Raw genomic sequence first — 27,893 nt, 5'->3', positions numbered from 1 at the left:
AAAGTATAGATTTGGTAGATTCAGCAGGATTAAGTCTACAGCCAATCTTTTTACTCCATATGTGAAATCTGAATCTGAGAGGCTGCTTCAATATTATAGATGTAGCAGCTGTCACAAACATTTTTAATAAATTACATTTATTAAATGGAAATGATGAGATTCACACCGTATGGACGCTACAAGAAAATTTGGAGAACTCCATGTAGAGCAACATTTGTTAGGAAATTAGGATTCCTCCTTTGGGTTCTCAGTTTTGTTAACAGAAGGATTTAGGAATGAATTCTGAAGCCCAAGGATGATTAAAGTCAGAGAGAAAACAGGGCAGGCAGGTTGATAGCTACTAGGAGGAAAGATATGGAGAAGACAGAGAAAGCCATGCTACTTAAGTTAGTGGGGCACATTCAGAGATGGAGGTCAGCAAACAGCCCATGGCAGTACTCAGTTACATGGGAAAAGGGGGGATATTTTCAGAGAAACAGTGAAAAGTCCCAAATGTGAGAGAAAACATGCTTAGGCTTGCGGCAGTATCTGAAAGTAAAAGAAGAAAGAGGAAACCTCCTATCTCTGAAAAGCAGCTAATCCACAGGGCAGGGCCCTGCAAGCAATGAGATTTCTGGGGAGGAAAAGCACATCACCTCACTAAGGGGATCATTATTCCTCCCATGGCCTGAGCATGCCGTTTTCCTGAGAGATGGCCCTTTGACCAGGTAATAGACAAGCCTAGCTCTACTGACTCCTAAGGGAGGAGACTCCTAAGGGAATGTTCCAACCTTTAGAGCAGACCAGAATGTCAGGTCTCCAACCAGGGTCAGACTTATTCCGTTCTTTTGACCAGGAGGAAACAACTTTTCCTGAATGGTTCTCAACAGAGCTCTGGTGTCTGATGGTCTCCAAGGCTACTGTAACATGGACACAGACATGGAAAAAACACACAGATAACACTAATATAAATGAAGCGTTGAGAACTATAGGACCAACAATATTTGATTCCTTTGTTTTAAAAACATTAAAATGCCAACTCTCTACCAGGAACTAAGGAAATGTAACAGCGAGAAAAACTGGACGGGGTGGGGCTACATTTGAGGAAATGAAAGCAGGCTGGGGTGCAGAGCTGGGTAGTATGTGGGAGTTTAAACTGGAGGTGAAAAGGAAAAGCACACAATTTGTCTGTATATAAGCCAGGCTCTCTTCCTCCCTCCCTCCCCCCTCCCTTCCCCCTCCCTCTCACCCTCGTTCCCCCCCTCCCCCCTCACCCCCCCTCTCTCCCTCTCTTCCTCCTGGCAGTGCTTGCTCCAATCCAGAACATCCTGCAAGCTAGGCATGCACTCTACCACTGAGATAACACCCACATGCCCTATTTAAGGATTTTGAGCTTTATCTGAAAGGATAAGCCATTTAAATGTTGTAAGGTATTTTTAAAACGCACATTCTCCCTAAATCCACAGAAGAACCTTGTCGGATAGATGCTATCAGAATTCTTTTACACTTACTTGAGAGGACTAGGGTTTTGAAATGGTTTGACCTATACGAGGGGCTACAAGCAGCAGGAAATGGAATCAGAAGGCAGGCAGGGACTTTTTGGAAGGAAAGGGCTTTTTGGAAAGAAAAGGGGTCTTCATGCTTTTTGCCTGGCTGTATTCTATTCAGACTTCACTCAGAACCTGTTTTTCAGGCCCAACTGTATATTCCCTAGTCAAATCTAACTTTTAACTAAGAGTGCTATGAAGTCAGTTTAGCTTTCTTATCTTTCTTATCTCTCTGTTTTCTAGGTAACAAGTAGTTACTCTTGCTATGTTAGCAACAATGTGGCTATGCTTAAGTCATTGTCCCCCTTAATACTAATGTGGTTCTCCATTTGCTCAAGCACCCCTATCCCCTGATCTTTAAATTCCCACTTCTACAAACTCTTTTAAATTGAAACCAGTATCTCCTCTCCATTGTAAGATGGATTTATAGCGGTCCCTACACTTAAGGAGACTGTCTTAAATAAAGCCCTCCCTAACAACGTATTCTTACAGGTATTGAATATTTTTAAAAATCCATTTGGTACATGGAGGGGCACACTGTTTCCCTATATATTCACAGTCTAGTAAGAAAGATTTTGTTACTATTTCACAGATGGAGAAACCAATTTCAAGCCCTGAGACTGCTGCTCCACAGCACCTGTGAAATGTACCTCTCATGCTTACGACTATGTTAATTCAGGGGCATCAGGGTGCAAATTAAAATCAGGTGTGGTGTTTGAAGGTCCGCTTAGGGCCAGGGAATGTGAGGCCTGTAGAATAAAGATATTCAGGATGGGGATTAATGGCGGACTTAATTAGAAAAGCAGGCTGAGGCATGGAGAGGAAGGCTTTGAAGGTTTGGACAGCATATGCAAAGCCATATATTATACCACCTATATGAAAGAGTAGCAACGCCTTCTACATTATATTTATAGTCCATTTGCAATTATCCCACTCTAGCTGGCCCAGTTTCGGTCCACCCCTAAGCGGTGACCCCGCTGCCTTCGGGGCTTGGTCATCGGTGGTCTTCAGGGTCCCTGCTCTTGCTGCTAATTCCAGGTGGGAGTTAAAACTGGCCAAGGCTGGGGCTTCTGGCCTGGGAGCACCAGCCTCTGGGAGGCTCGCGGCTGGGCGTGGAGAGCTAGGAGGCCGGGCCAGGGAAGGAAGCGCGCGGCTTTCCTTGACCCAGACGGCGATCCGTAGCGCCGGCAGTCGGCAGCGGAAACATGGCGGCCGTGTCGGTAATAGAGAAAGTTTCTACCGCGGCCGTGTGGTGCTAGTGCGGGAGGCCTCGGGCTCACGTCCCCACACCACCTCTCGGTTCTGGCTCGGAGGCTCCGCGCCCTTTGCTTTGCGAGCTTCGCAACAGACGAAGAGAGGCTCGGTGGCGACCGCGGACTCAGGTGAGGGGCACCCGGGAGCCGAGGGGCGGCGGAGGGCTGGGGCGCCGCCCAGGGTCCGGCCGAGCCGGCCAGGCCCCGCCCCGTCGGCCTCCTGGTGGAAACGCTGCCAGCCCGGGACCCGCGGCCGCAGAGGGAGGGCGTTCCTCGGTGTCCCTCGCCGCGCCGACCCGGGACTCGCGTTGTGTCGCCTTGTCCCAGGGCTAAGGGGTAGCGAACAGCCAGGGTCCCAGCCCCACTTCTCCATCTCTCGCTAGATCGAGGCCTAACGAGCGAAAGTTACAGTCGCTGCTCAAAAGGGAGAATCCGGGTTGCCAGTCTTCTGGTTTAAGAGGTGGGCCGATGAAAGAGTTATTAGCAGGAACTCAGAGAAACGAGACTGCCCTTCTCCAACTCTTGACAGCTCAGTGTTTGTTCTTTCAGGTTTTGACGTTTTCCCTACGTGGAACAGAAATGGGTTTCCACTGAAAGTTTGTGAAAGCCATGCATTGTGTCTTGAAGTCCATTGTCTTAGGACATGAGGAAGGCACTTTTCTGTTTTGGAAGAAATTTGGTGAATTAAGTGAAGCTGGGGTAAAGCCAAGAGCAAACAAGCCAAAACTTCCTGGAATCTCCCTTACCTACTAGTACTAGCTGTGGCATATTAGATAGTTGTTTATTTTATGTGCATTTAAGTAGTTGTTTCTGTTATTAGCCTCCCCTTCCCCCCCCCCCCCCTCAAGGAATTGGTTGTTAACTTGATTACAGACTGGATTACATCTGCCGGAGCATGCATTGTGGAAGACAGATCTCCCCAGAGACTCTGACCTAGTGAAGAATGCAGACATTAAACAAAAGAAGAAATTACTTTTCCATTGCAGAGGGAGTGACGGAGAGGCGATATTCTCCTAAGAAAATAATTGTAATCTCAGACCTGAAGAGTTTGACAGATGAAGGACTAGGAGGAGGGAAAGGAAGAGGTCCAGAGAGGGCATAGCATTTATGTAGTTCTTAATTGAAGTGTCAGTGTGCTTGGAATCAAAGTGAGAGGAAGAGCAGGAACAGATGGGACAGTTATTCCTGTCCACTGTGTAGTACTTTATAAGGACACTGAGATAGACTGTAATACTGTGAGGGGATGGGAAGCCATTAGTACTTTATAAGGACACTGAGTTTAGACTGTAATACTGTGAGGGGATGGGAAGCCATTAGAGAATTTTGCATAGTGGAGCATAACATGGTAAAATTTGGGTCTTAAAAACACACTTTATGTAAGAAGGGCAGAAGTTGATGGGGAAGAAAGTTGGAAGACATTCAAGAATGGGGGTCATTGTTGCTAAAATTTAGGTGGTGATTTTTGGAGATAAGTAAAAGAAATGTGAAAGAGATGCTTAGGGAAAGAAAAAAATCAAGAACTGGTGATGATTAAATCGTGGGTGAAGAAGTGTGGACAAAGGTTAATATGGTAGATAGGATAGAAGGCTGGGGTTCTACTGGGGGTCAAAGCCAGCACCTGTCAAATACTAAGTGTGCTTTCCGAGTTATAGCCCCAGTCTGAACATTTTTTAATAGACTTTAGCAGTGACTTGCTCGTTGGCTCCATTCTCTTTTATTTGCCTCTGGACTTTTCCATCAAATCATTAGGGAAGGCAGCTCAAGTTAAAACAATTACATTGCTTTTTAAATTTGCTTTCAATTCTAGTAAAAGCTATTTTTAAAAGTCAGGATGGGTAAAAACTTTTAAAACTAAGGCCCATGAGAATGTGGCTGTATGATATTCTAAGATACGGCTGTATTTGTATTTTTCAAAATTACATAGTATATGGAAACAATTTAGTTTGCTCAAAGCCTAGGGTTGGGATTAAGTGTCCAAAGTATGGGTTGAAAATGGACAACTTTCAAGAGGATCATGGAAATCATGACTTGTGAAAAAAAATATGGATCCTTAGACTTTAGAAGCCAAGGGAAGTTTCAGAAGGTGATAGTACTCATCAATATGAAGGCTTTTTAAGAAAATGTGTAGGCTCCTGTAAGGACTCCATCATATTCAGAAATGTACCCATCATTCCAGAAGTTGTCTGAGCATTTGCACTGAGGGAATCACACTGTTCAGCATTTTGAAGTGAGTGTATGAGAACTTAATCAAACATTAGCTGTGAAGAGGGAAGAAAATTGAATCTGGTAGACCAGATGGAGAGAACAAAGATTTTGTTGTCCTTTTTATACCCTTTGGTAGTTTTAAAAGCCAACTGACAAATGCTTAAGTACTAATGAATAAAGGAGATGAGAGTTTGGAGAGAGAATGGCATTCTGTACCAGGAAGGATTTAGCCAGGGAAGGGGACTCTTTGACTGGCATGCAGAGATGCAGAGAGAGGTGGATTTGTGCTATTGGAAACCTAAAGAAGTTTTGTTATGACCCTGTAGGAAGCACTCATGTGGTTAGAATGCAGTGAAATGTGGGTGTCAAGAGATTTGAGAAGAAAGAGAGCTTTGCACAGTCACAGATCAGGAAAGAGTGTTGACCAGGACACACAGATGGGTGTTTCATGAGGGTGGAGTGGTCCTTTTTAGCAGAGTGTGGGAATTTTTTCTTTCTAGTAGTACTTATTCTGAGCCTATATTCTACCATCAATATACTTTAAAAATCTCTCTCTCTCTCTCTCTCTCTCTCTCTCTCTCTCTCTCTCTCTCTGGTATAGGAGTAATATTTTATGAAACATTTTTGTAATCCAGATTTTAGCAGTTTGTTATACTTATGTAAAAAATCTACTATAAACAACAACAAAATACCAGCCAGTTTCATTAATTCTGCGTGGAAGAAGTGCTTACATGGAAACATAGCAGAGGGAAGTTACTTTGAATACTTAATGAATAGATTTAGAAATAAAAAAATGTTTTGGAACATAAGAAAGTAGAAATAGAAATAGCTCTTGAAATGTGTTTGAAATCTACAATTGTCCCAGAAACATTCCTTCCCAGCCAAGTGCTAGGTAGGGGTTCATTCTAAGTTATCTCATGTTTCTATTGATCATGTTCATGTTTCATGTCTTTTAGTGTACCTCTACTAGGAAAATTTAAATAAACCGAGCTCCTCTGTGTGTGTTTGTTGATGTGATTCAAGTCTAATGCCTCCTGCATCTTAGGGAAGTGCTCTGGCTCTGATATGCAGCCCTGGACCATAAACTATTTATGGGTTTTTGAGTATCGTATGGCTATAAGCTATTGCAGTAGATCTGTTCTTACAGTATACTGAACACATTGAAGAACTATCTACTGGATGGATTAGTACTTGTGCGTGCGTGTGTGTGTGTGTGTGTGTGTACATACACGTTCAGTATGGGCACATGTGTAATGACATGCTTATAGAGGTCAGAGGACAACTTTTAGGAGTTGATTCTCTTCTTCCACCATACTGCCATTTGAGTCTCAGTGATGGGACTCATAGTCCGGCTTCACAGGTGAGCTATCTCCTTGACCCCCACAGTGTGTGTGTGTGTGTGTGTGTGTGTGTATGCCATTATTGTATTTTAAGTCAAAGTTATGAGAGTGCTTACAATTGATGTAATCGTTTGGGTTCGAGAAAATAGTTGCTGTTATGACATTTTGAAGAGGTAGACTTGAAGTTCTTAACTTTACCATGACCTGGTTAAGTTCCAGTATTTAGATTTTCAGCAAAATGCTCAGCAATTGATTGATTTATAATATTTAGATGTGAAAAGTAAATGATTATCCAGGTAATTCATTTTGATAGGAGTGAAAGTACAAGAATTATGGCTCAGCTTTTGGGACTGAATAACTTTATAGAGTTAAAATTTACTTCTAGTTAAGTTTATTAGCTAAACAATGTGAAGGCTAAAATTTTTATAGCATTTTGAATGCTCTTGTAAAAAGACATGGAGACTCACAATAGTAATAATGGTTATCATCTCTGCGTACTAGTGCTTTCCAATTAGAAGTAATAATGAAGCCTTCATCCATTTAAAAGTTAAGTGACATTTCATGTGTCAAAGACGAGTGCTTATGATCTAAGCTAAACTGAATATTCAAATAGGAATAGATTAGAACAGTTCAGCATTAACACTGACAGAGAGACTCCACTGATATTTCGTGATGCAATTTTATCAATATGAATAGAAATCATGGGCATTTTCCTTTGTGTAACTCACAGTGTTTGTAAGCCAAAAACAAAACAAAAACAAACCCAAACCCTTATTATTAAGATATATACAATTAGTCTTTGAACTGGATTTCAGAAGAACCTCTAGTTTTTTCTCGGATTCACGTATTTAGTATAAAGAAGATGGCACAAAATATTATATATAATTAATTGTGGAATATCTTTTCTTCTCTTTAGGTTACTATAAAGAAAACTTCTGAGAAAATGTTGGAGTAGGCATTACCAACACATTGGATTTATTGGATGAAATACAAGAAGTTAATTTTTGTGACGTGCGGGAAGCCCCCCCAGTGCCAGATTACATGTGTAAATCACTGCGTTACTGCGTTAGTCACTGTCTCTATCTAGCAATGACGAGGCTGGAAGAAGTAAATAGAGAAGTGAACATGCATTCCTCCGTGCGCTATCTCGGCTATCTAGCCAGAATAAACTTACTGGTGGCTATATGTTTAGGCCTTTATGTAAGATGGGAAAAAACAGCCAATTCCTTAATTTTGGTGATTTTTATTCTCGGCCTTTTTGTTCTTGGGATCGCCAGCATACTCTACTATTACTTTTCAATGGAAGCAGCAAGTTTAAGTCTCTCCAATCTCTGGTTTGGGTTTCTGCTTGGCCTTCTGTGTTTTCTTGATAATTCATCCTTTAAAAGTGATGTGAAAGAAGAAACAACCAAATACTTGCTTCTGACATCTATAGTATTAAGGATATTGTGTGCTTTGGTGGAGAGAATTTCTGGATATGTCCGCCATCGGCCTACTTTACTAACCACAGTAGAGTTTCTGGAACTTGTTGGGTTTGCCATCGCCAGCACAACTATGTTGGTGGAGAAGTCTCTGAGTGTAATTTTGCTTGTCATGGCTTTGGCCATGCTCATTATCGACCTGAGAATGAAGTCTTTCCTAGCTATTCCAAACTTAATCATTTTTTCAGTATTGTTATTTTTCTCTTCATTGGAAACTCCCCAAAATCCAATTGCTTTTGCATGTTTTTTTATTTGCCTGATAACTGATCCTTTTCTTGACATTTATTTTAGTGGACTTTCAGTAACTGAAAGGTGGAAACCATTTCTGTACCGCGGGAGACTTTGCAGGAGATTTTCAGTGCTTTTCGCTGGAATGATTGAGCTTACATTCTTCATTCTTTCAGCATTTAAGCTTAGAGACACTCATCTCTGGTATTTCGTGATACCGGGTTTTTCCATTTTTGGAATTTTCTGGATGATTTGCCATATTATTTTTCTGTTAACTCTTTGGGGATTTCATACCAAATTAAATGACTGCCATAAAGTGTTTATCAACCACCGGGCGGATAACAATAGCCTTGATAGAGTCATGGCATCCAAAGGGATGCGTCATTTTTGCTTAATTTCGGAGCAGTTAGTTTTTTTTAGTCTTCTCGCAACAGCAATTTTGGGAGCAGTCTCCTGGCAGGTAAGCTCTTGGGTTTTTGTTTATTTTCTTATGTCAGTGCCAATGATGCCTGATAAGATTCTAGCTAGAGGTGCTAAATGCTGAAGATCTCAGGATATCTGTGCCTTTAAAAGCAATTATTTTGTAATGAGAGGAAGAGACTAGCATGAAAAGAATTTAATCATAAACTGTTTATATTGTGACAAACTATATAATTTGAGTACTTCAGGCTGGGATGTGGGCATACAAGAGCAACTCTTCTTGGTGCAATTCTTGCTTTGTACCAATTTGTTGCTGCTGTGTGTATTACAGATGTAGGTGTTAAAGGGAGCTATAAAGGCTTGCCTGGGCATGGTGCTTCTATTCCATGTGGGCTGCCTCAAGGAGCCTGTGTGGGAGTCAACCCCATGGTGAAAACAGTGAAACCTTCTTCACGGTTGCCCCACGGCAGCTTTTTCTTTCTGCCAGCTTGCTGTAGCTGGGGACGTTCAGAATTGAGTGACGTCAGAGCCTAGCGAGAACTGCCCCTCTTCCTCTTCTCTCTGGGATGCCCACGTTCCCAGTCGGAACTACTCATTCTTTGCCAAGTCAGCTGCATTCATGCAGGGTTCCTTTCCAGGACATGAAATTCTGTTAACCAAGTACTTTCTTGGGGCACTAGATTTTTCTACACTGCATACATCAGTGGATTTTAAGTAGTGTATATGTACCAGTGGGAGTACACACAAGCTTTCGAGGAATCTCTCAGCAAAGATAATGTTGAAACCACTTGAAAACAGTAGATGTTCTTTCCTCACTAAGCCACCCCAAACAGTGGTCTAGGCATCTGACTTTCTCTTCTGGCTTTTGAACACATAGGTGCATGCAATTGCACACACACGTACACATACACTCACACGGACACAGGTACACATAAACTAAAAATTTAAAAAGATAAATCTTTTGTATAGTTATTTTTAATTCAACAAGCACAAGCACTTTAATTCAATAAGAACAAACAACGTCTTTTTTAAATTATGTGACATGTATTCTATAAGAAATATGTATAAATTATACATTGGTTATATAAAGTGTAGCATATTTACACTGAAAGGGTTTTTAATACCATTAAGCTAGCAAATGTAAATGTAAATATATACAAATTAATGGCTTTCCAGAAATATTATATATTACTCCTTTTAGTAAAAAATAGACCTATAGCTACACACAAATATATATTTGTGATGAAATAACTAAAAAAAAATTATGTGTGTGTGTTGTTTGCATACATGTCTGTGTACTATACGTGTATCTGCAGAGGTCAGAGGAAGGTATTAGATCCCATGAAGCTGGAGTTACAAAACATTGTGAACTGTTTTGTGGATGCTGGGAATGAAACTTGGGTCCTGTGTATGAACAAGTGTTCTCAACTGCTCAGTCAACTTCTCCAACCTCTATGTTTGTGACTATATACACATATTATATATAATATATATTATGTATATTATAAAGTATGGAAATAGTCTAATGGACTATTTGAAGTGATTTAATCATTTATACATTTCATATTTTACAATGTTCATAATTGATTATTTTACATTAAATGACCATAATTTACTATAATCTATATTATACAATTGATAAACTACAATGTACCAAATTGGTCAGTGTGTCTGTTTTTTCATTATGAATACATTTTCTCCTTTTGCTATGATAAGCCACTCCTTAGTGTTAACATTTGTTCTTGCATATAGGCCTAATATTTATGCAGCAGCAATGCAAGAATATGGAACCATGCAAGTATTAAAAAGATACAATAAATGGGTGCTTCCCCCCTGCTTTTTAATATTTAACTTTGGGTTTTTAAATTATTTTCTGTCTTCCTGCTGCTTTAAAGGTATTTAAATGTGCTTTTTGTTGTTGTTGTTGTTATGAGCTGCAATTTAGACAAATTGAGTTTGGGGTTTTTAAAAGGTAAACTATTATATAAAAATGAAATTAGTTTTTAAGCCTTAAGGTCTTGACTGTCCTTAAGGTTTTATTCTCACAGTTTCTGGATGCTCTGCCCTCTTCCCTGAAGCACCCTCCGTGATCAAGCCATGGTATTTGGCATGAGGATGCATATGTGGGTTGAACATGGAAGAATGGTTTTTGTTTTCTTGCTTTCATATCAAAGGTGTTGTATTTTTGTTTTCAGTTTGGATGGAAGGTTATTTAACACATTTTTAAATAATGTGCTGTGCTTTGCTACAACTTCCAAAAGACTTAGAGCTGTGTCATTGCTCTGGTGATTCATCTGTGTCTACAAATGTATGCTTTTAGATTATCAGTTGTTTTTTTTACTTTGTGAAAATAGGGGTTAAAAATGGAGTCAATACAGATGCATATAAATATCCACAAACTATATAAAATCTGTTGTTTTTCATTTCTTCTAGCCCACAAATGGAATCTTCTTGAGCATGTTTCTTATTGTTTTGCCACTCGAGTCCATGGCTCATGGGCTCTTCCATGAACTAGGTAACTGCTTAGGAGGAACCTCTGTTGGATATGCTATTGTGATCCCTACCAACTTCTGCAGGTACTGTGGTCTGGTGGACTTGATAGTAACTGCTTGACTCTTGGCATTCTCTCAATGATTATGATAGATTATTTTCCCACAACTTCATTACTGTGAGATATAGTGCTCTTGCAATTCATCCTTGTCTATAAAGCTTGACTGTAAGTGATAATGTAGTTTTCAGGATTAAATATAAATATCTCGATAGATATATTTAGCCTTGTATTTTAACTAGGGATGAGCTTTTAAAGGAAAGGCCCTTCCAAATGGAGTATCATGAAAGTTCCTGTGATCCAGTGTTAGAATGTCTGATGGGTTTCCAGTTCTCCCATGAACAAATTGTAATACCTCTGCACCTCAATATCCTTATCTAAAATAATAATGGAAATATCACCCCTTTCGGAGGAACTTTTTGGAGAGCTGGTAAGATTTAGGATGTAGAAATACTCTATTTTTCTATGAAAAATTCTATACAAATATGATAGATTAGTAGTTAAGTTTATTAAAAATTTATTTTATTGTTGCTTCATTTTTATAATTTTCTTCCTCAAATGTAGGGGAAATTTGGAATAACTAACACTACTACATTTAAGTCCCTGAGTAGCTAACTATATTTACAATAGAAAAAAGTAGTTTCTTCCATAAATGAATGAGTTCTGATGACTAAATATTCTCTGTAGTTCCTTTGGTTGGAGGGATAGCTTGAAACATTTTTTTTTTAAAACCTGGTTTCAAATATTTCATAGGAACTCCTATGTTCTGCACTGAAGATTTGCTAGAAGTAGAGGGATCTCGTCAGAAATGAAGAAGTTTAGGAAAGGTCTCATAAAGTAAGACATAGCAATTCTGCAGAAAGAATTTGTGGAAATAGTAATAAATAATTTTTGCCCCATTTTAATTTCAGTTTATGTGACTTAAGATTTTTGGTTACCATTAAATGTCAGAAATATGTGAAAGATTTTATTTTAGTAAATATTGAAGCATTACTCGGATAGCACTGATGGTACATGAAGTAAAATTTAGAGTTTCAAAATTTCTGAAATTTTGTTTTGGAAAGGAAAGCAGTGATGCTTTTCTTCCCCAGCACTAAAAGCTTTTTATTTCTGCTAGTTGTCAGGCAAAGGTCAATGTTTCCCAGGGTACCATTTGCTTCAGGATCAAGTCCACGTTTTTAGTTAGTGTTCAGTACTATGATGGCCTGTCTTAATAACTGTTTTAAAGTTATCTCTGTTAGTAGATAACATCTTCTGTTTTAGACTATACCTTTGAGTTAGTAAATTTTGAATGCATTAAGAAGATCCTGTGTTTTTCACTACAGAAATTAAATATATAATCACACTATATATTGCTTCCCCTGTTTTATGTGTAAGTTTAGTTTTCTCAAGAAGAAAATGTCCTTTTCTTTGTCCTTGAAACAGTTAGTACAATCTTGATTTTAAAAATTCTTATTCAGTATCTGTCATTCAGTAAGAAAATATGAATAGGGGCAAAGAATAGTGCTTTGTATTTCATGAGATATTGTTATCATCCTTACTAATAAGAAATGCAACTTTTAGAAACCATATTTTGATTTTTCTAAACTTAACTGTTAACATGAAATGAACTACAGAAGAGAAACCTGCCCTTCAGTTAGCATGGTTGATGATGGATAGTCATTTTAGATGATGGATGAGAATGTGTAATAGAATACTTCTTTTTTTAAAGATTTATTTATGTATTTTATGTATGCAGCTACTTTATCTGCATGTATATTTGCATACCAGAAGACAGCATGAAACAATTGTGAGCTGCTATGTGGGTGCTGAGCATTGAATTCAGGGTCTTTTGAAGAGCAGTAAATGCTCTTAACCACTGAGACATCTCTTCAGCCCTGTACTGTGAGCAATTTAAGATAATCCCTGACTAGTTTACAAATAATGAGACTCAGACTATGGTTATTTTATTTGACTCTGACAATTACTGGGGGTCACCCCTAATCTTCTCTTCTAACTGCAGGCCTGGCTACCTCCCAGCAGTGTACCCCAGATCCTTGCTGTATCTCCTGGGCATGTGTTCATGGTTCCTTTCCTACACCTCCTTTCCTTCTGATCTTTCTTCCTCCAAGCAGGAAGAAAATCCTAACCCACTCCTAACCCACCTACCTCTAAACCCTTGAGTAATTGGCTGTAGTCAATTTTATTTCACCAATTGTTTTAAATCAAGGAACAAGGTTTGCACAACAAAAGCTTGTAAACATGAGAAGTGACTTGTAGGCCTAGACCTAGTGTATAGAATTTAGCATTATAATATATAGCAACAGACCAAAGTTCAACAATTCTCCTTTTTATTTTCTAAATAAAAAAGGCTCTTTCTCTTAAACAGTGTACCCTGGGAACAATTATGAAATTATTATTGAAATCATTTAGTAAAATTTACATTAAAAAAGTTCAGTCTGTTTGTATTTGGCAACTTGGGGAAAGTATTCTATTATCTTTCCTGTCCTGGTGAGTTCAGAGTTCTGCATCTCAAATCAATTTCTATTTCAACCTGTATTATGCTCCTAAAATTACCATCTTAGACCTAGAATATCTTTTTAAATCCTAAACAACTTATCCTTTAGTCTTCAACCCCATCAGAGGCCTGAGAAGGAAATAAACATTACTTGTATGCAGGAAGCTCAAGGATATAGCTTCCAAAATACTAAAATGACAGTCAGCTGACTGCTTGGATAGTCCCCAATATTCTCTATAATGTCGGGACATCTGTCTTCAGCCTTCTGGCCCAGAATGTCTGAGAGATCTCTTATGAAGCAGGAATTATGAAGGACTTTCTTACTTTGTATTGGCAGAGCTTGGAAGTCAACTTTCAGAATTCTGTTTAAAGATAAAGTTAGAGCATTTTCTTTCCTAGTAGCTAGCTTGCCACAATTGAAGCAACTCCATATGGAGGCCTTTTGAATCTTCTGTTTCTAAATTGAGTGGGGCTGCTTCCTGGAACTGCTATGTCTTAATGTCAAAAGACCTTACATTAATAGAAAATATCTTAAATGCCATATTCTGTTAGTCTCTGAAATTTTGAGACCATCTTTCTATTCATAACATAACTGAGCAAGCAAATGTTGCTTGTCTACAGCTTCCTATTATCTGTACAATCTAGGATGTGTATCTGTAATAATCCAAACTAGAGTTTTAACATGTTTGATTGACTGGCTAGTAACTTGTATTGCTAAATTATCCTTAACAGTTTGTAAGAGCAGCTATTAAAAGAAATGGAATTAAACCTTGTACTTTTAAATGAGTTGCACAGGCCCTTAAAATGACAATATATCTATAATTCATAAAATAACCAAAACCATTCACCCTAACTTAAGGGATTGGAATGGCAGTCTTCTTATAATGATTTCTGCTGATTTGTAGCAAAGAATTCCTGAAAATTAGAAAAACTGTTAGAGTTAATACTATAGCAAAGACTATAGCTTTTATTGTGCAGTCTCTGTATGCTGGAAAGTGCAAGTATAAATGAAGTCCTGGTTGGAAAAGTGAGAAAGGCTGGACTAACTGAGCTAGCTGAATGTGTCCCAGGAGCAAGTCTTTAAAGGAAACAGCTTCGATACACTTAAAGTAGGATCAGGGAGGGAGCTGGAACAACAGGTCCTGCATCTCAGCATCCCCAAGGCTGAATCCTGTCAGGGCTGCCTTTCTTGTCTTCTACTCTTCAGTATACAAATTTTACAAGGAATACATAGCTTTATAAAGACATTTGGATGAAATATGCAGGTTGCTCAGAACAATTAAGTATGATTTCCTGCTTTTTGTTTGAGCAGTTAAGAAACAATTGTATTTCTTTAGAAGTTAGCTTGATCATATAAGCAAAGCACAATGTAAATCTCCATTCATGCCATATGAAAGGATGGTATGTAATAGTAAGTCTGAGAAATTTGTAGCCAACAAGACTTATTGGTCATGCAAGATAAAGAAGTTCTGGCTGGAGACATATATATGTGCCAGTCAGTTCTAGAATAATATTTTCTAAAACCCAGAATTTTTTTTTTCTCTTTTTGCAGTCCTGATGGCCAGCCAACACTGCTTCCACCAGAACATGTACAGGAGTTAAATTTGAGGTCTACTGGCATGCTCAATGCCATCCAAAGATTTTTTGCATATCATATGATTGAGACCTATGGATGTGACTATTCCACCAGTGGACTGTCTTTTGATACTCTACATTCCAAACTGAAAGCTTTCCTTGAACTTCGGACAGTGGATGGACCTAGACATGACACATATGTTTTATATTATAGTGGGCACACCCATGGCTCAGGAGAGTGGGCTCTAGCAGGTAAGTTCACTTTAGTCAGCTGTGAAATATATGTATTAATGGAATATTTACATAGAGACATTAAAGTTCTCAGCTCGCTGCTTCACAGATGACAATGGTTACTCTTAATTTTGCCAGGAATACCTACTTCATTTTAGTAAGCTGTAATTAGGATTTGAGAGTGGTTCCCTTTATAGTATTTAGAGAGGAAATAAAGTGATTGATTTGAGACTTAGTATCTTTCTGCCTTTAAAAGTGTTTTCAAAATCATTCCACATAGTAATATCTTTTAAAAGCTGATGAACTATTGACTAGTACTTCTTAGTCTTTAAATGTCCTAAGTTCAGATTTCAGTAGTGCTTTCACGTACATGTGCAGTATTACTGGACTTAATGTGTCAGGCCATGTGGTAGGAGCACCGCTAGGTCAGAAGGCCTGCTCAGTTCCCCACAGCAGACAGCAGTCCTGTTTCAGGAAGGAGTCCCAGTGGCTTCATTTTCCATCTTCATAAAATGAGGGGAGACAGGAAATGATCACAGATTCATTGAAAGCTATAAAATTCTCTAGGGCATTTTAGATTGTTGATGCATTTATATATATTTTTTAGAGCCTTGAGGGGGGAAAAAACTTTGGTTTTCCTATATATAGAAAAGGAAAACACTTTATGGTCAAGGCAGGTTCCAGTGAAGTATTACGTGAATTTTTTAGTCTTTCTAATTATAATAAATATTTCATTTATTAATTGCAGTCTTTGTTTTTTGGATTATTACATGCCCAGAACCTAAGAAAAGTTGGAACACAGTAGGGGCATCCTTAAGTAGTGCCTAGGTATGAAAATTCATGAGATATAACATGAAAAAGTAAGACCGTTTCCTTATTTAAGATAGAAAATAGATCATTTAGATTTAGATCCACCCTAGTTTTAAATTGAGATCAAAACAATGATAGCCATAAAATATAAGTGTTGTGATACCTGAACTTGATTGCCAACTGTCTTGGTTTAGTGGTGAGCAGGAGACTAGGAAAGTACCCCTGGGTTTGCTTTATGCCATTTCCAGAGATGAGGATCCCTAGGCCCAAGGGGAAGGTCCCCGAACGCAGGTGCTGTACCATGATGGTCTGGAGGGCTGTGTGAAATAAAAAGGGGGAAGGAACCAGCCAGCCCACCCACCTGCCCCCCTGCCTGACCCCTGCCTGCCCCTCTGCCTGCCAGCTCAGGTAGCTTGCTCTGCTTCTACAGTGTCATGTATGAGCCACCCTACACTGCTGCATCCAGAAGCATTGTCATTGAAACCTCTGAACCCAGGAGCCAAGTGACCTCTATACATTGTTTCTATCATAAGCCTTGTCACATAGATGCAAAGATGATCATACTCAGTGGGAGACACCCCACCAGTCAGACAGCTGCTAGTAAGAAGCTCAGGAGGAAACAAGCTCAGTTAGCAGATGGCCTTAAGCCACCTTGTGTCAGAGTTTTATGTCTGACTCGTGACTGAGGTTATATCATGAAAGCAAGTTTTTTAAATTTATGTTTTGCAATTTAATATTAAATATTGCAGTGGCTGTTTTAGGAGTAAAGGTGAACATTGGATACATTTATGTACCAGTGCTATGCTTAGTACTTAGTAAACAACTTTAGATTTGATTTTCCTCTAAAGTCCTCAGTTTTCTGTCACCTTACAGTTTTCAAAGGATGGAGTAAAACTGAAGGCAGTATGTAACTTACTCTGATCATCCCCAGCTCTGCCCAACTTCAGGAATGTTTTCTTACTCTGTCTCATGTTGCCACCATCGGCAGTCAACACAGCTCTAATTTGTTAACATGAATTGCCTTTGTAACAAAGAAAATGAACTCTGTGAATGAATGCACTTTATAAGTTCATTTCCTTTACCTGTAACTTTTGAATGACAGTCCAGAAAAGAGCCCTCTCTAGGTGAGGAATAGGGGTCTGTCTGCATCTTCTAACTCAGAACACGTTAGAAAAGGCCTAGTCCATTAAAACCTCCAGAATAAAATTTCAGACAAGAGGGACTGATTTTTGTAAATTTAATATGTTACATGTAATTTATAATAAACTTTGCAAACCAAATTTTATTGAGTCTTTGCATATCCTTGCTATTTAAAGGCATTATAAGACATTATAGCTCTGTCTGTGTTGCTCAGGCTCATCTTGAGTATATGGACTCAAATGATCCTCCTGACTTTGCCTGAGTGGAGCCTGCCACTAGAGGTGTCGCTTCTTCACACCTTCTGCCATTTCTGCCACTAAGAGGTGTCTTTCTTAGAGGTGCCTAAGAAAATAATTTTTGGACTAAGTTTTAAATGTACTTCCACTAAGGATTTATACCTAATATAAATGTTTTTCAAAAAGGTTGTATTTTCTTAAATATTTTAAAATTTATTTCAAGCCTTTCTTTAAAAATAAATGTTACACATTCAGCTTACTAATAATTATATCACTTTTTTTTCTGGAAGAAAAAAAGATAATAGATAGTATCTAAATTTGGTGTTGTTGAGTTTTATGGAGTTAGGAACAATTTCTGAGAATTTAATTCTAAAATAGACTTACAATTTTGATAAAGATCTAGGTGTAACATTCTAGAGTGATATCTTTGTAGTCTTTGAAATATACTGTAAGTAAATTGGCCATTATGCAATTCCTTTGTTAGCCAAAAAACTTTTGTGGTTATATAACTGTTCTGGAGTTTATCATAAAAGTAAGAAAGTAAATTACAAAGGAGAAATGAGTGGTGGGTATAGTGTAGTAAGACACTAACTACCCTGTGGTATCTCATATCTCAAGGGTGTGTGTTGCCTGGAGCCTACCCTGTAGCACCTGCCTCATTTGCAAGTAGTCAGGTTGAGCCAGGACCATAAACTCTTCAGATAGAGTTCCCAGACCTGCCAGCCACTGATTTTGCCTTAAAATTGAATAGAACACCCCTGCTCTGTGGAAATGTTCTCATTTGTTCCAAATCAAATGCCAATGAACTTAATAAACTCTGAGAACTTATTAATAGCTATCTCTGGCAGTCTTCAAGTATGATCCATTAGCTCTAGAGTTTACTTGGGTTAACAACTTCAAGTTCAAAACAATATTACTTTGGCAACAAGAATCTCAATGTGTCTCTGTTCCATACTTTAATAGATATTACTTAGAATGTCTTTTTAGATTCATGGATTTTTAATTCATGGAGTTTAACCTGATCATTTTGCCTCCTTGCTTTAGGGTATAAAACAATTAGAATAACTATCAGAGAGACAGAAATAAACAAAAAATAAGATAGTTTGTAAAGCAGTTTATCATACATAGAACCTATAAAAAGGAGTTTCAGTTACTTTAAATCCTGTGAATTGCTGTTACTGGAATTAAAAGTTAAGTGTGTTGTATCAGGGCAAAAAAGCCAAGTATAGGATAGAAACTACAGGAAAGCAGAGGAAGAAATACTCACAAGGCTTTAGTGCTCCTTACATGCCTTGTTGATGTTACAAGATAGGGTGGAATGTGCTAAAAATGTTGAAATAGCCTTGAGTGCTATGCTAGACAGTGATGGTCTGTGCAGGGTGGAATTTGTGTCATTGCTTGTAGTCTATGTTGTCTATGTAGTCTGATGTCCAGAGACATTTAATGCTTCTGAAGATTATGAAAAGTTAACTTTTGAACATTTTCTGAAAACTGGAAGAATACTAGTAGTACATGCAAACCATGTATTGAAGTCTTTCCTCTAAATCAGTATTCATGAGTGTTAGAGCAGTGTATGTATGGTGTATGTTCTCTGCCTTTCTGGCAATCAGCTGATAATTAGTTATGCATAGATAATGTGAAGTAGGCTGGCTTCTGAAGTCCTATTACCAGTAGAGTTGCAAATTATAAAAGATACTCTTACTACTTTGATAGTTTAACAAAGATGATACTTTCTCTTAGTTGAAAAATGTATTCTAAAAATAGTTGGTTGGATTTTTTTTTTTTAGTAATTCCAGCATGTTAAAACTTTTTCTAATTGTAAAAGTATCAGTTGCTCTGTGGAGAGTCCCAGCAGACTTTGTAACAGGCAGGGAAATGATCCTTGAAAAGATAAGAATGACATTGATTCTGCCTGTCTTTGGTATGGGTGCTTGACAAAGACTTGTAGCATCTCACATCAGCTCCTTATATTTATGCACAGCTTTGGAAGGAAGTTTTCAGATAACAAACTATGAACATGTCCTGAACTGAGGCACCTTACAAGGAAGCACAAAGTCCACATGGTTCGTCCATACCTTGGCTTCTTTTGACTTACAGACAATGCTCAAGACAAGGTCTAGGGAAGAAGATGGAGATAAGTTTAATGCTGGCCCTAAGACAACATAGAGATCACTTAAGACTGTTGTAAAGTCTTAAGCGATAAATACAATTATTTATTAAGTGAACAAATAGCAATTCTCACTTGATAGGTTTTATGGGCTAAAAGTATAGGTCAAGGTTTTAGAGGGAAAGGGTCTGGAATAAATAAAACAAATTCTGGAAGATACAGGTAGGACCTGGCTCTTCAGATAGTGAGGATCACCTGGTTCTAAACTATATCCGTTACCAGCATTCCAGGAAGAAGGCAGGTTAAACATCTCTTTCATTTGAAAGATGCCTGCGAGTTTAACTTTTCTGGCTTATATGAATGCACAAGCATGTTTTGCGCTCTACAGTTAGATGTTTAGCTCCATCTAACATTTTTGTAAAACAGAAAAAAAGTGTTTTGTGTTGGGAAAGGCAACAGATTTCCAAATACCCAGTAATACCTCCTGCTGTAATTTCTGCAGATTAGTTTCTGTGTTGTACCTTGTCCTCATAATAACATAAAAATTCCCTCAGGAAATTTTTGTAAGTTTTATTTTGTTATAACATTTTCTGAAGATTATTGTATAGTTTATTTCTGTTCCCCTTGTTTTAGAGTTTGTATTACCTTAGACAACAGTGGTAATGTTTGTAAGTTTGCCTCTATCTGTTCTTTCCTTGGGATAGATTATTATAATTAGAATGATTGTGTTCTTTTGTCATTGAGTCAGCCATGGGTAGAATAGGTGAGGACAGCTGCCTCAGGCACAAAATTGAAGGGAGAAGTGTACAGTTCTTTCATTTACCATAGTTAGAAAGACTAAGACTACCAAAAGAATCATAGAACTGACACAAATTTAGTATATTAGCAGGATTCAAACTAATATACCTGTCTGTGTATCAGTAGTGAACTCAATCAGGAAAGTATTATCACTGACAATAGACTCAGAAGAAAAAAAAAAAGAACAAAACAAAACTGTAGGAATAATCCTACCCAAGGAGGACAAAGCCTATGAACAACTAAGAAATTAACAGAAGAAAGCAGTTGAAGATAGGCAATTCTCCCATGTTCATAGACTGAGAAAATAATCTCATAACAGCAAAAGCAATCTATACATTAATCCAGTTCCCAGTAAAATACTAATGAAACCTTTATAAATTAGAAAAAAATCTAAATCCTAAAATTTGTAAGTGAGGGCTCAGTGAAACCACAGAACTAGACATTTTGTGGGTAGAAATAAGGATATATTGAGAAACTCAAACTTCTAGGGCTGTTGATGAGTGGGCAGAGAGAATGACAAAGGCAGAATCAGCCTTGTCAATTTTATGGGGAGCAGGCAGCAGTGTGTGTGTGTGTGTGTGTGTGTGTGTGTGTGTGTGTGTGTGTGTGACTGACAGAGAAGTCTGGGAGTTTGAGTAGCTGGGTGAGGGGTGAAGGCCAGAACAGCCTGGGAGCTAGTACGGGGACTTTGGTCTGTTACAGGCTTGTTTGAGTTAATAAGGTACTAGACACCCTTCTAGAGGTAGTTGGCTGGGGTGGGGTGGATGGGGCAAAGGAGAAGGGAAATCATGACTTTCCTGACAAACAGAAACTCACTTTGCAAGGTTTCTGACAACTGCTGAGTTTAAGTTTTGTTTGTCTGCTAGTCAAAATCCAGCCGCTTAATAAACCGACTCCTTCAGGACAGCAACAGCAGCAGTGTCCTGCACTTGTTGACTTTCTTTGGACCAAACAAAACTCACACGAATACACAAATACTGTGAATAACCAAGCAGGCTGAGCAAAAAGGGAGACGCCTGTAGTCTACAGTGTAAACTATGTCCCACCAGCTTTCTATATGCTGCCGCAGGGACTCCTTATCTAAGTGGTTTGAGTGCTGTGCATTCATGGTCTTTCCTTCTAGTGACTGAGAAGCCCAGCTGGTATATCCTTTTTACCCCATCCTCTCTTCCCATCCATCTCTCCATCCTGTCTTTTTTCCCTCCATTTCCCCACTTCTTATTCTTAGTAGACTATTCTCTATGTCTCTGTACTTTTTGTTCAGATAACTTCAGAACCTGGAAGGGTTGTTATGTTGAATCTTAGCATTTTTAAGGTGTGCTATCAATTTGGGGGGAAGTTTCCTTCATTTACTAGGTGCACTTATGAAGGTAAAGAAAACTTGTTTTTTTTTCCAGTGACATAAAACAGGAATTAATAGGAATATTAATTCCTAATAGGAATATTTATCCCTAGGAATAAACAGGAATTATGACTGTACAGAGTCAGTTTACTATGTTGAGTTGGCATTATCTAGAAATTAACAGCTATATTAGTTGAAATTTCATTTTTTTCCCAATTTGTAAAAGGGTCATATACTATATTAAATAAGCAAGATTTTATCTGTGTAGATGAGATCATAGAAACTAATGAAGTCTTTTAAATACTGGGAAAAAACTTATTCATAAAGATAAACTAATGAAATCTTTAAACACTGGGAAAATTTTATTAGTAATAATAAATATAATATTTTAATGCTCCCTTCTTAAAATAAAAATTCAAAAAATTCACAGTGAGCCAGATAGAAACGTAATTTACTTCAGAGTGTTGGACCTGGGGAGGGTTGTGTACCTTGGGGGGGGTCTCAGGTATAACTTTTAAATGTAAATACACCTATAAGGTCTTCTCCAGGCTTAGGAAGTGCTACGGATTTCTGAGGACTAGCCCTTGGCCTCACTCAGGAGGTGCTTGCTTTTGAAGGCAAAGATGGATTGGATTACCAAATGATTTTTGTATAGAGCCAATTGTTTGGAGACTTTTACATCTTGAGCTGTAGAATCCCTGTATCCACAGTAGCTGTGAAAAGCAATAGGAAACAAAACTGAAAAAGGTGTGGTTATATATACTCTTCTGATCAAGAGTTCTTTGTGGGAATAATTATGAAAATTGCATTTTTCTATATATTTAATGTTTAATAAAACCGTCTTTTGATTTTTCCTGTGCAAAAATGTAATATCAATTCTCAGGTCATAAAAGCCAGGTGACAGCTTGCATTTGGGATCAAGAGCTCTTGTTTATATACAAGTTTAGAAAGTTTGCTTTTCTGTGTATTTCACTTTTCTTTTACTATATTTGTCTACAGACAGTCTCTAGTTTACATTAGTTCAGCATAATGAGTTTACAGTGGTGCAAAAGCTGGATGCAGTCAAAGCAAGCTTTGGTTTTGTTTTGCTGCTTTATCAGAGCAGCAGTGTGACACTAGTGCAGGGATGCCGGCTAGTGTCAGCTAGCTTCAGACCCTGTCAGTCATAGTCACAATGATAGACAGCTAATGCTGGATGCAATGTATTGTGTCGCTTGGCTTTGGTGTTTGTGTTTAGTAGGAAAGGTATGTTGAATACAATTTAACTTACAGTGTTTTCAATTTAGAAAGATTTTTATCTATGTGAAACCCCATGCAAATCAAGGAACATATTCATTTTATATAGTTATCAGGCTAAAATTATGTTTTAAAGTATCTGAAAGGATACTTTTTAAGATTACTTTTATTTTTTACAATCAGGTCATTGCTCCCTCTCTTTCTGCCCTCCGACAGTTCCTCATGTCATTCCTCCTCCCCCTGTCTCCAAGAGGTTGTCCCCCTACACACATGGTACCCCCCACATTCCCTGTGGCCTCAAAAAGACCAGGCACTCCTCTGCTGTATATGTGTCCTAGGCCTCAGACCAGCTCCTGTATGCTGCCTGGTTGGTGGCTCAGTGTCTGAGAGATCTCAGGGCTCCGGGTTACTTGAAACTGCTGGTCTTCCTATGGGGGTCCCTCTCCTCAGCTTCTTCCAGCCTTTCCTAATTCAACCACAGCAATCCCTGACTTTAGTCTAATGACTGGGTGTAAGTAACTGAGTCTATCTCAGTCACCTGCCTGTTGGCCCTCTCAGAGGACATGCTAGGCTCCTGTTTGTAAACACACCCTCGCATCAGTAATAGTGTCAGGCCTTGGAGCCTTCCCTTGAGCTGGATCCCAATTTGGGCCTGTTACTGAACCTCCTTTTTCTCAGGCTCTTCTCGATTTTGGTCCCTGCAGTTCTTTTAGACAGGAGCAATTCTGGATCAGGGTTTTAAACTGTGTGATAGTAACCACATCCCTCCACTTGATGCTGGAGGTGGACTCTGCAAGTTCCCTCTTCCCACTGTAGGACATTTTATCTAAGGAACTTTATCTAAGGTTCCTTTCTTTGAGTCCTGAGAGTCTCTCACCTCCCAGGTCTCTGGTACATTCTAGAGGCTCGCCCTACCTCCTACCCCCAATGTTGCATGTTTCCATTCATTCTGCCGGCCCTCAGTGCTTCTCTCCTGTCTCCCCTTCCCTCATACCTGATCATGTTCTCCCTTTCCCCTCCCTCTCCTCTCTCCCATCCATCTCCCTCTCTCCCACCCATCTCCCTTCCACTCATCTCCCTCCCTCCCACCCATCTTCCCCCCTCCCCACTTGTGATTGCTTTCTTCCTCTTTCCAAGTAGGACTGAGGCGTCCTCACTTGAGTAGGACTGAGGCCTCCTCACTTGAGTAGGACTGAGGCCTCCTCACTTGAGTAGGACTGAGGCCTCCTCACTTGGGCACTTCTGCTTTTTAACCTTCTCGCGTTCTGTGGATTGTATCCTAGTTTTTCTGTACTTCTTGGCTAATATCCACTTATCAGGAATATATGCCATGCATGTTCTTTTGGGTCTGAGTTACCTCATTCAGGATGATATTTCCTAGTTCCATCCACTTGACTAAAAATCTCAGTATGTCCTTGTTCTTAGTAGCTGAATAGTATTCCATGGTGTAAATGAACCACATTTTCTATATCTATTCTTCTGTTGTGGGACATCTGGGTTGTGTCTAGCTTCTGGCTACCACAAATAAGGCCGCTGTGAACATAGTGAAACTGTGGTGGGGCAGAAAAGATACCTTTTTAAATGATCTCTCTCTCTCTCTCTGTCTGTCTGTCTGTCTGTCTGTCTGTCTGTCTTTTGTTTTGTTTTGTTTTGTTATGGCTGTTGTTTAAGTCTTCTAAAAATTTAAAGAAACAGACTTCAGAAATCACCACTGTACCAACTTTTTTCTTATCCACAGGTGGAGACATACTTCGCCTTGATACGCTTTTAGAATGGTGGAGAGAAAAGAATGGTTCCTTCTGTTCCCGGCTTATCATCATCTTAGACAGCGAGAATTCAACCCCATGGGTGAAAGAAGTGAGAAAGATTAATGACCAGTACGTTGCAGTTCAGGGAGCCGAGCTGGCAAAGACAGTAGATATTGAAGAAGCTGACCCGCCACAGCTGGGGGACTTTACTAGAGACTGGGTAGAGTACAACTGTAACTCCACAAACAACATCTGCTGGACTGAGAAGGGACGCACAGTGAAGGCCGTGTATGGTGTGTCAAAGCGCTGGAGTGACTACACTCTGCACCTGCCGACAGGAAGTGATGTGGCCAAGCACTGGATGTTACACTTCCCGCGTATTACATATCCGTTAGTGCATTTGGCAAACTGGTTATGTGGCCTGAACCTCTTTTGGATCTGCAAAGCTTGTTTTAGATGCTTGAAAAGATTAAAAATGAGTTGGTTTCTTCCTACAGTGCTGGACACAGGACAAGGCTTTAAACTTGTCAAATCTTAATTTGGACATCAAGGAAGGATATTATTGAGAGTTCATGTTACCATTTGTCAGTAACTTGCCATTTTTTGTATGCTGTATTTTTATTTGTGGAAAGTATCTTGCTACATTTGTAGCTGCTCTCATTTTGTCTTTTCTTAAATAATTATGGGATGTGTAAGATATTGGGAATATGCATGATTTTATACTAAAATATACAGAGGGTCATAAAAATGCTGAATGTAAACATGTAAGAGATGTTAAAAGTGACTGTGCACTTTCAGATAACTTTCTGTTTGTCTCCAAGGAAAAGAAACACAGGTGTCTGTGCTCTGGAGTGGCCAATGGACAGTTTCTAATGCCTTATTTTCTAGGCATACATTAGAGAATGTAGACCAGACAAATGTGTTTTAAGAGAACTACCAATTTACTTAAAAGAAGATTCTTTGATGTGTGTGATTCAGATAGGTTTGACCCCAAGACTGCAGAAGTATAAATTCTTAGAGCAGGAAGAGACCTGCTCATAATGACTGCAAAATGCCCTTTCTCCACCACACCCAAATGTCTTGGCTCTGACCTTTACCAGTATAGCATAAAAGCCCCAACTGCCTTTGAGATGGAAGCATCTTTAATGTGGGTAAAATTGAGAGCTTAGAGGCTACAAAGTATTCCTTCATCGATAGTGAGGGACTTTGAAAATACTGGTAATTTTAAGAGTCCTTCTCAGGGTAATTTTGTTTTCTTAATGAGTAATATTTCCAGCTACAAATTCCTTTCAAGTAAATTGCCATTCGTTTCAAAAAGTACACTTACAAAATAAATGTATCAGTTTCTCGTTGACCAATTCATCCTGTCTTAAGTATTTCTGAGGAGTTAGTACTCTGCCATGAAACTACTTTTCAGATCCTATTGTAATAACTTTTTTCTGCTGAGGGTCAAAGGATGGGAACAGATCATTTTGTTGTTGTATACCTGTATTGTATTATGTAAAAAAGTATTCATTTTGGCAATTTTAGGTAAGCATAATGGTGTGGTTGTAATTTGTAAACTTTAATTCAGTGTTTTGTTGAATTTAATTCAGTAAAGTAGGCACTGATCAAGATATCTCCTTAAGAGGTAAATCACTTCCTGTTCCCTTCCAATAATCCTTACGTTCTAGATTTTCATCTTTGGAAAAGGGAGGTATAATTAAATTGGAAATTAGACTTTGTTACCATGGTGACCTCTCACCATTGAAGCCATTTTTCCATGCCCAGAGAGAGAAGGTAACAAATGCATCTACCATTTTCTACCGATGACTTGAAAACTGATGTTTTCTTTAGAAAGAAGTCACACCATCAGGGAACTTGTATACCGCTATCTATGCAGCATTGCTACAGCCTATTTCTATGTTTTGAATATCGTACTCTTAATACTTTGAATAATATTTTGTTAAAAATTAATTTTTCATTTAATGTGAAATTAAGAGTTCCTGAATATTTTACTGTATTAAAAGTGGAAGTTATACAAAATGCCTTTGCTTTAGAGTTTATGTTTGGTGGCAAGTTGATTTGAAAATATTTCCTTATTCCAGAATACTGAAGAATAGATACAATATTGGAAATTAGTGGCATCCTATATACAATATTTTTTATAAAATGGATCTTGTTTTACAGCTTGAAATACAGATAGTAAATTTGACTGAATAAATCATTTATTTGTATGCATCTGGAATTTTCAGCTGGGTGCCATTTTAAATCAGTTTTGTATGATTTTTTAGGTTCTTCAGGTCCACAACTAAATAAGGAAAATAGCGTTGAGATTTTAACTTGCTGTATACATTTATGTGCATCAGTAGCTAGGCTTCCCTGCCTAAGCAGAAAGACATTGCTCTGGCTCTAATCTTTCAATGCCTTTCTTCCTTCCCATATGAAACAACTCTGTATATGGCCATGGGTATAGTTTATGATCTAAATATTCTAAGTATTTCTCTACACTTGATTTTATTACATCTTTCCAAACGCTCTTAATAATTTAATATAAAAATTTGTATTTTATAAATGATGAAACTAGGGCAGTGGACTCGTACAAAAATGACAGAATAATAAACTATTCTGAAGTTAATTTGAGACCCAAATTGTGTCCCAGACTCAGCTCTGGTTCGAAACACCTTACTACTTTCCAATCACGTGTCTCAGTAATCTCTCTGCTGTCATTTTCCTCTCATGATAGTATGAGCACTCTTGAGACTTAGATAAATGAACACCTTTAGCCCTACATTGTATGGGTTATAAACATATGTAATACTGTATGTACTCATACATGTTGCTTGTATGCAAAAATCTTACTTTATTTCAACTTTCACTATATATTATACCCATAGCAACCCAAGTCCCACACATAACTGTCTGCTGACAATACTCCTGGTAACTCACCCATTGTCTCTCTATTGTCAAGTGAGTAGACCTTATTTCTGTTGCTTTCCGTGGCGTTTATTAACTACTTAATCCCCCTTTATGTTTGGTTTCTACAATACTGTTGACTTTGTTAGTACTACTCATGCTACCCATTGGTATGTTGGTATATTTTCTAACCCTTCTCTTTATAGTTAGTATATTAACCTGAAGACTTCACTGCCTGCTCCTTCAGCTGTGTTCCATAGTCTTATCCACGTGTAAG

At 38.5% G+C, this 27,893-nt stretch overlaps 1 protein-coding gene across 2 annotated transcripts; it reads left to right on the top strand.

Annotated features, from left to right (window-relative positions):
- The first annotated feature begins 2,685 nt into the window (after positions 1 to 2,685).
- On the top strand, positions 2,686 to 27,294 carry Tmem168 (transmembrane protein 168). 2 transcript variants are annotated; one of them, XM_052173252.1, is made up of 5 exons: positions 2,686 to 2,908; positions 7,241 to 8,493; positions 10,887 to 11,029; positions 15,051 to 15,325; positions 24,712 to 27,294. In XM_052173252.1, exons 2-5 carry the CDS (start codon positions 7,366 to 7,368, stop codon positions 25,257 to 25,259), a joined length of 2,094 nt encoding a protein of 697 aa, XP_052029212.1. In that variant the 5' UTR covers positions 2,686 to 2,908; positions 7,241 to 7,365; the 3' UTR covers positions 25,260 to 27,294. The 2 variants fall into 2 exon arrangements, with proteins under 2 accessions (XP_052029212.1, XP_052029213.1); XM_052173253.1 differs by lacking the exon at positions 2,686 to 2,908 and adding an exon at positions 3,009 to 3,239.
- The last annotated feature ends 599 nt before the right edge of the window (positions 27,295 to 27,893 follow it).

This window comes from Apodemus sylvaticus, chromosome 2 (assembly GCF_947179515.1).
Source record: "Apodemus sylvaticus chromosome 2, mApoSyl1.1, whole genome shotgun sequence".
In the NCBI taxonomy this organism is placed as follows: domain Eukaryota; kingdom Metazoa; phylum Chordata; class Mammalia; order Rodentia; family Muridae; genus Apodemus; species Apodemus sylvaticus.
Note: the sequence above shows the minus strand (reverse complement) of the source record. Positions and strands in the feature narration are given on the sequence as shown.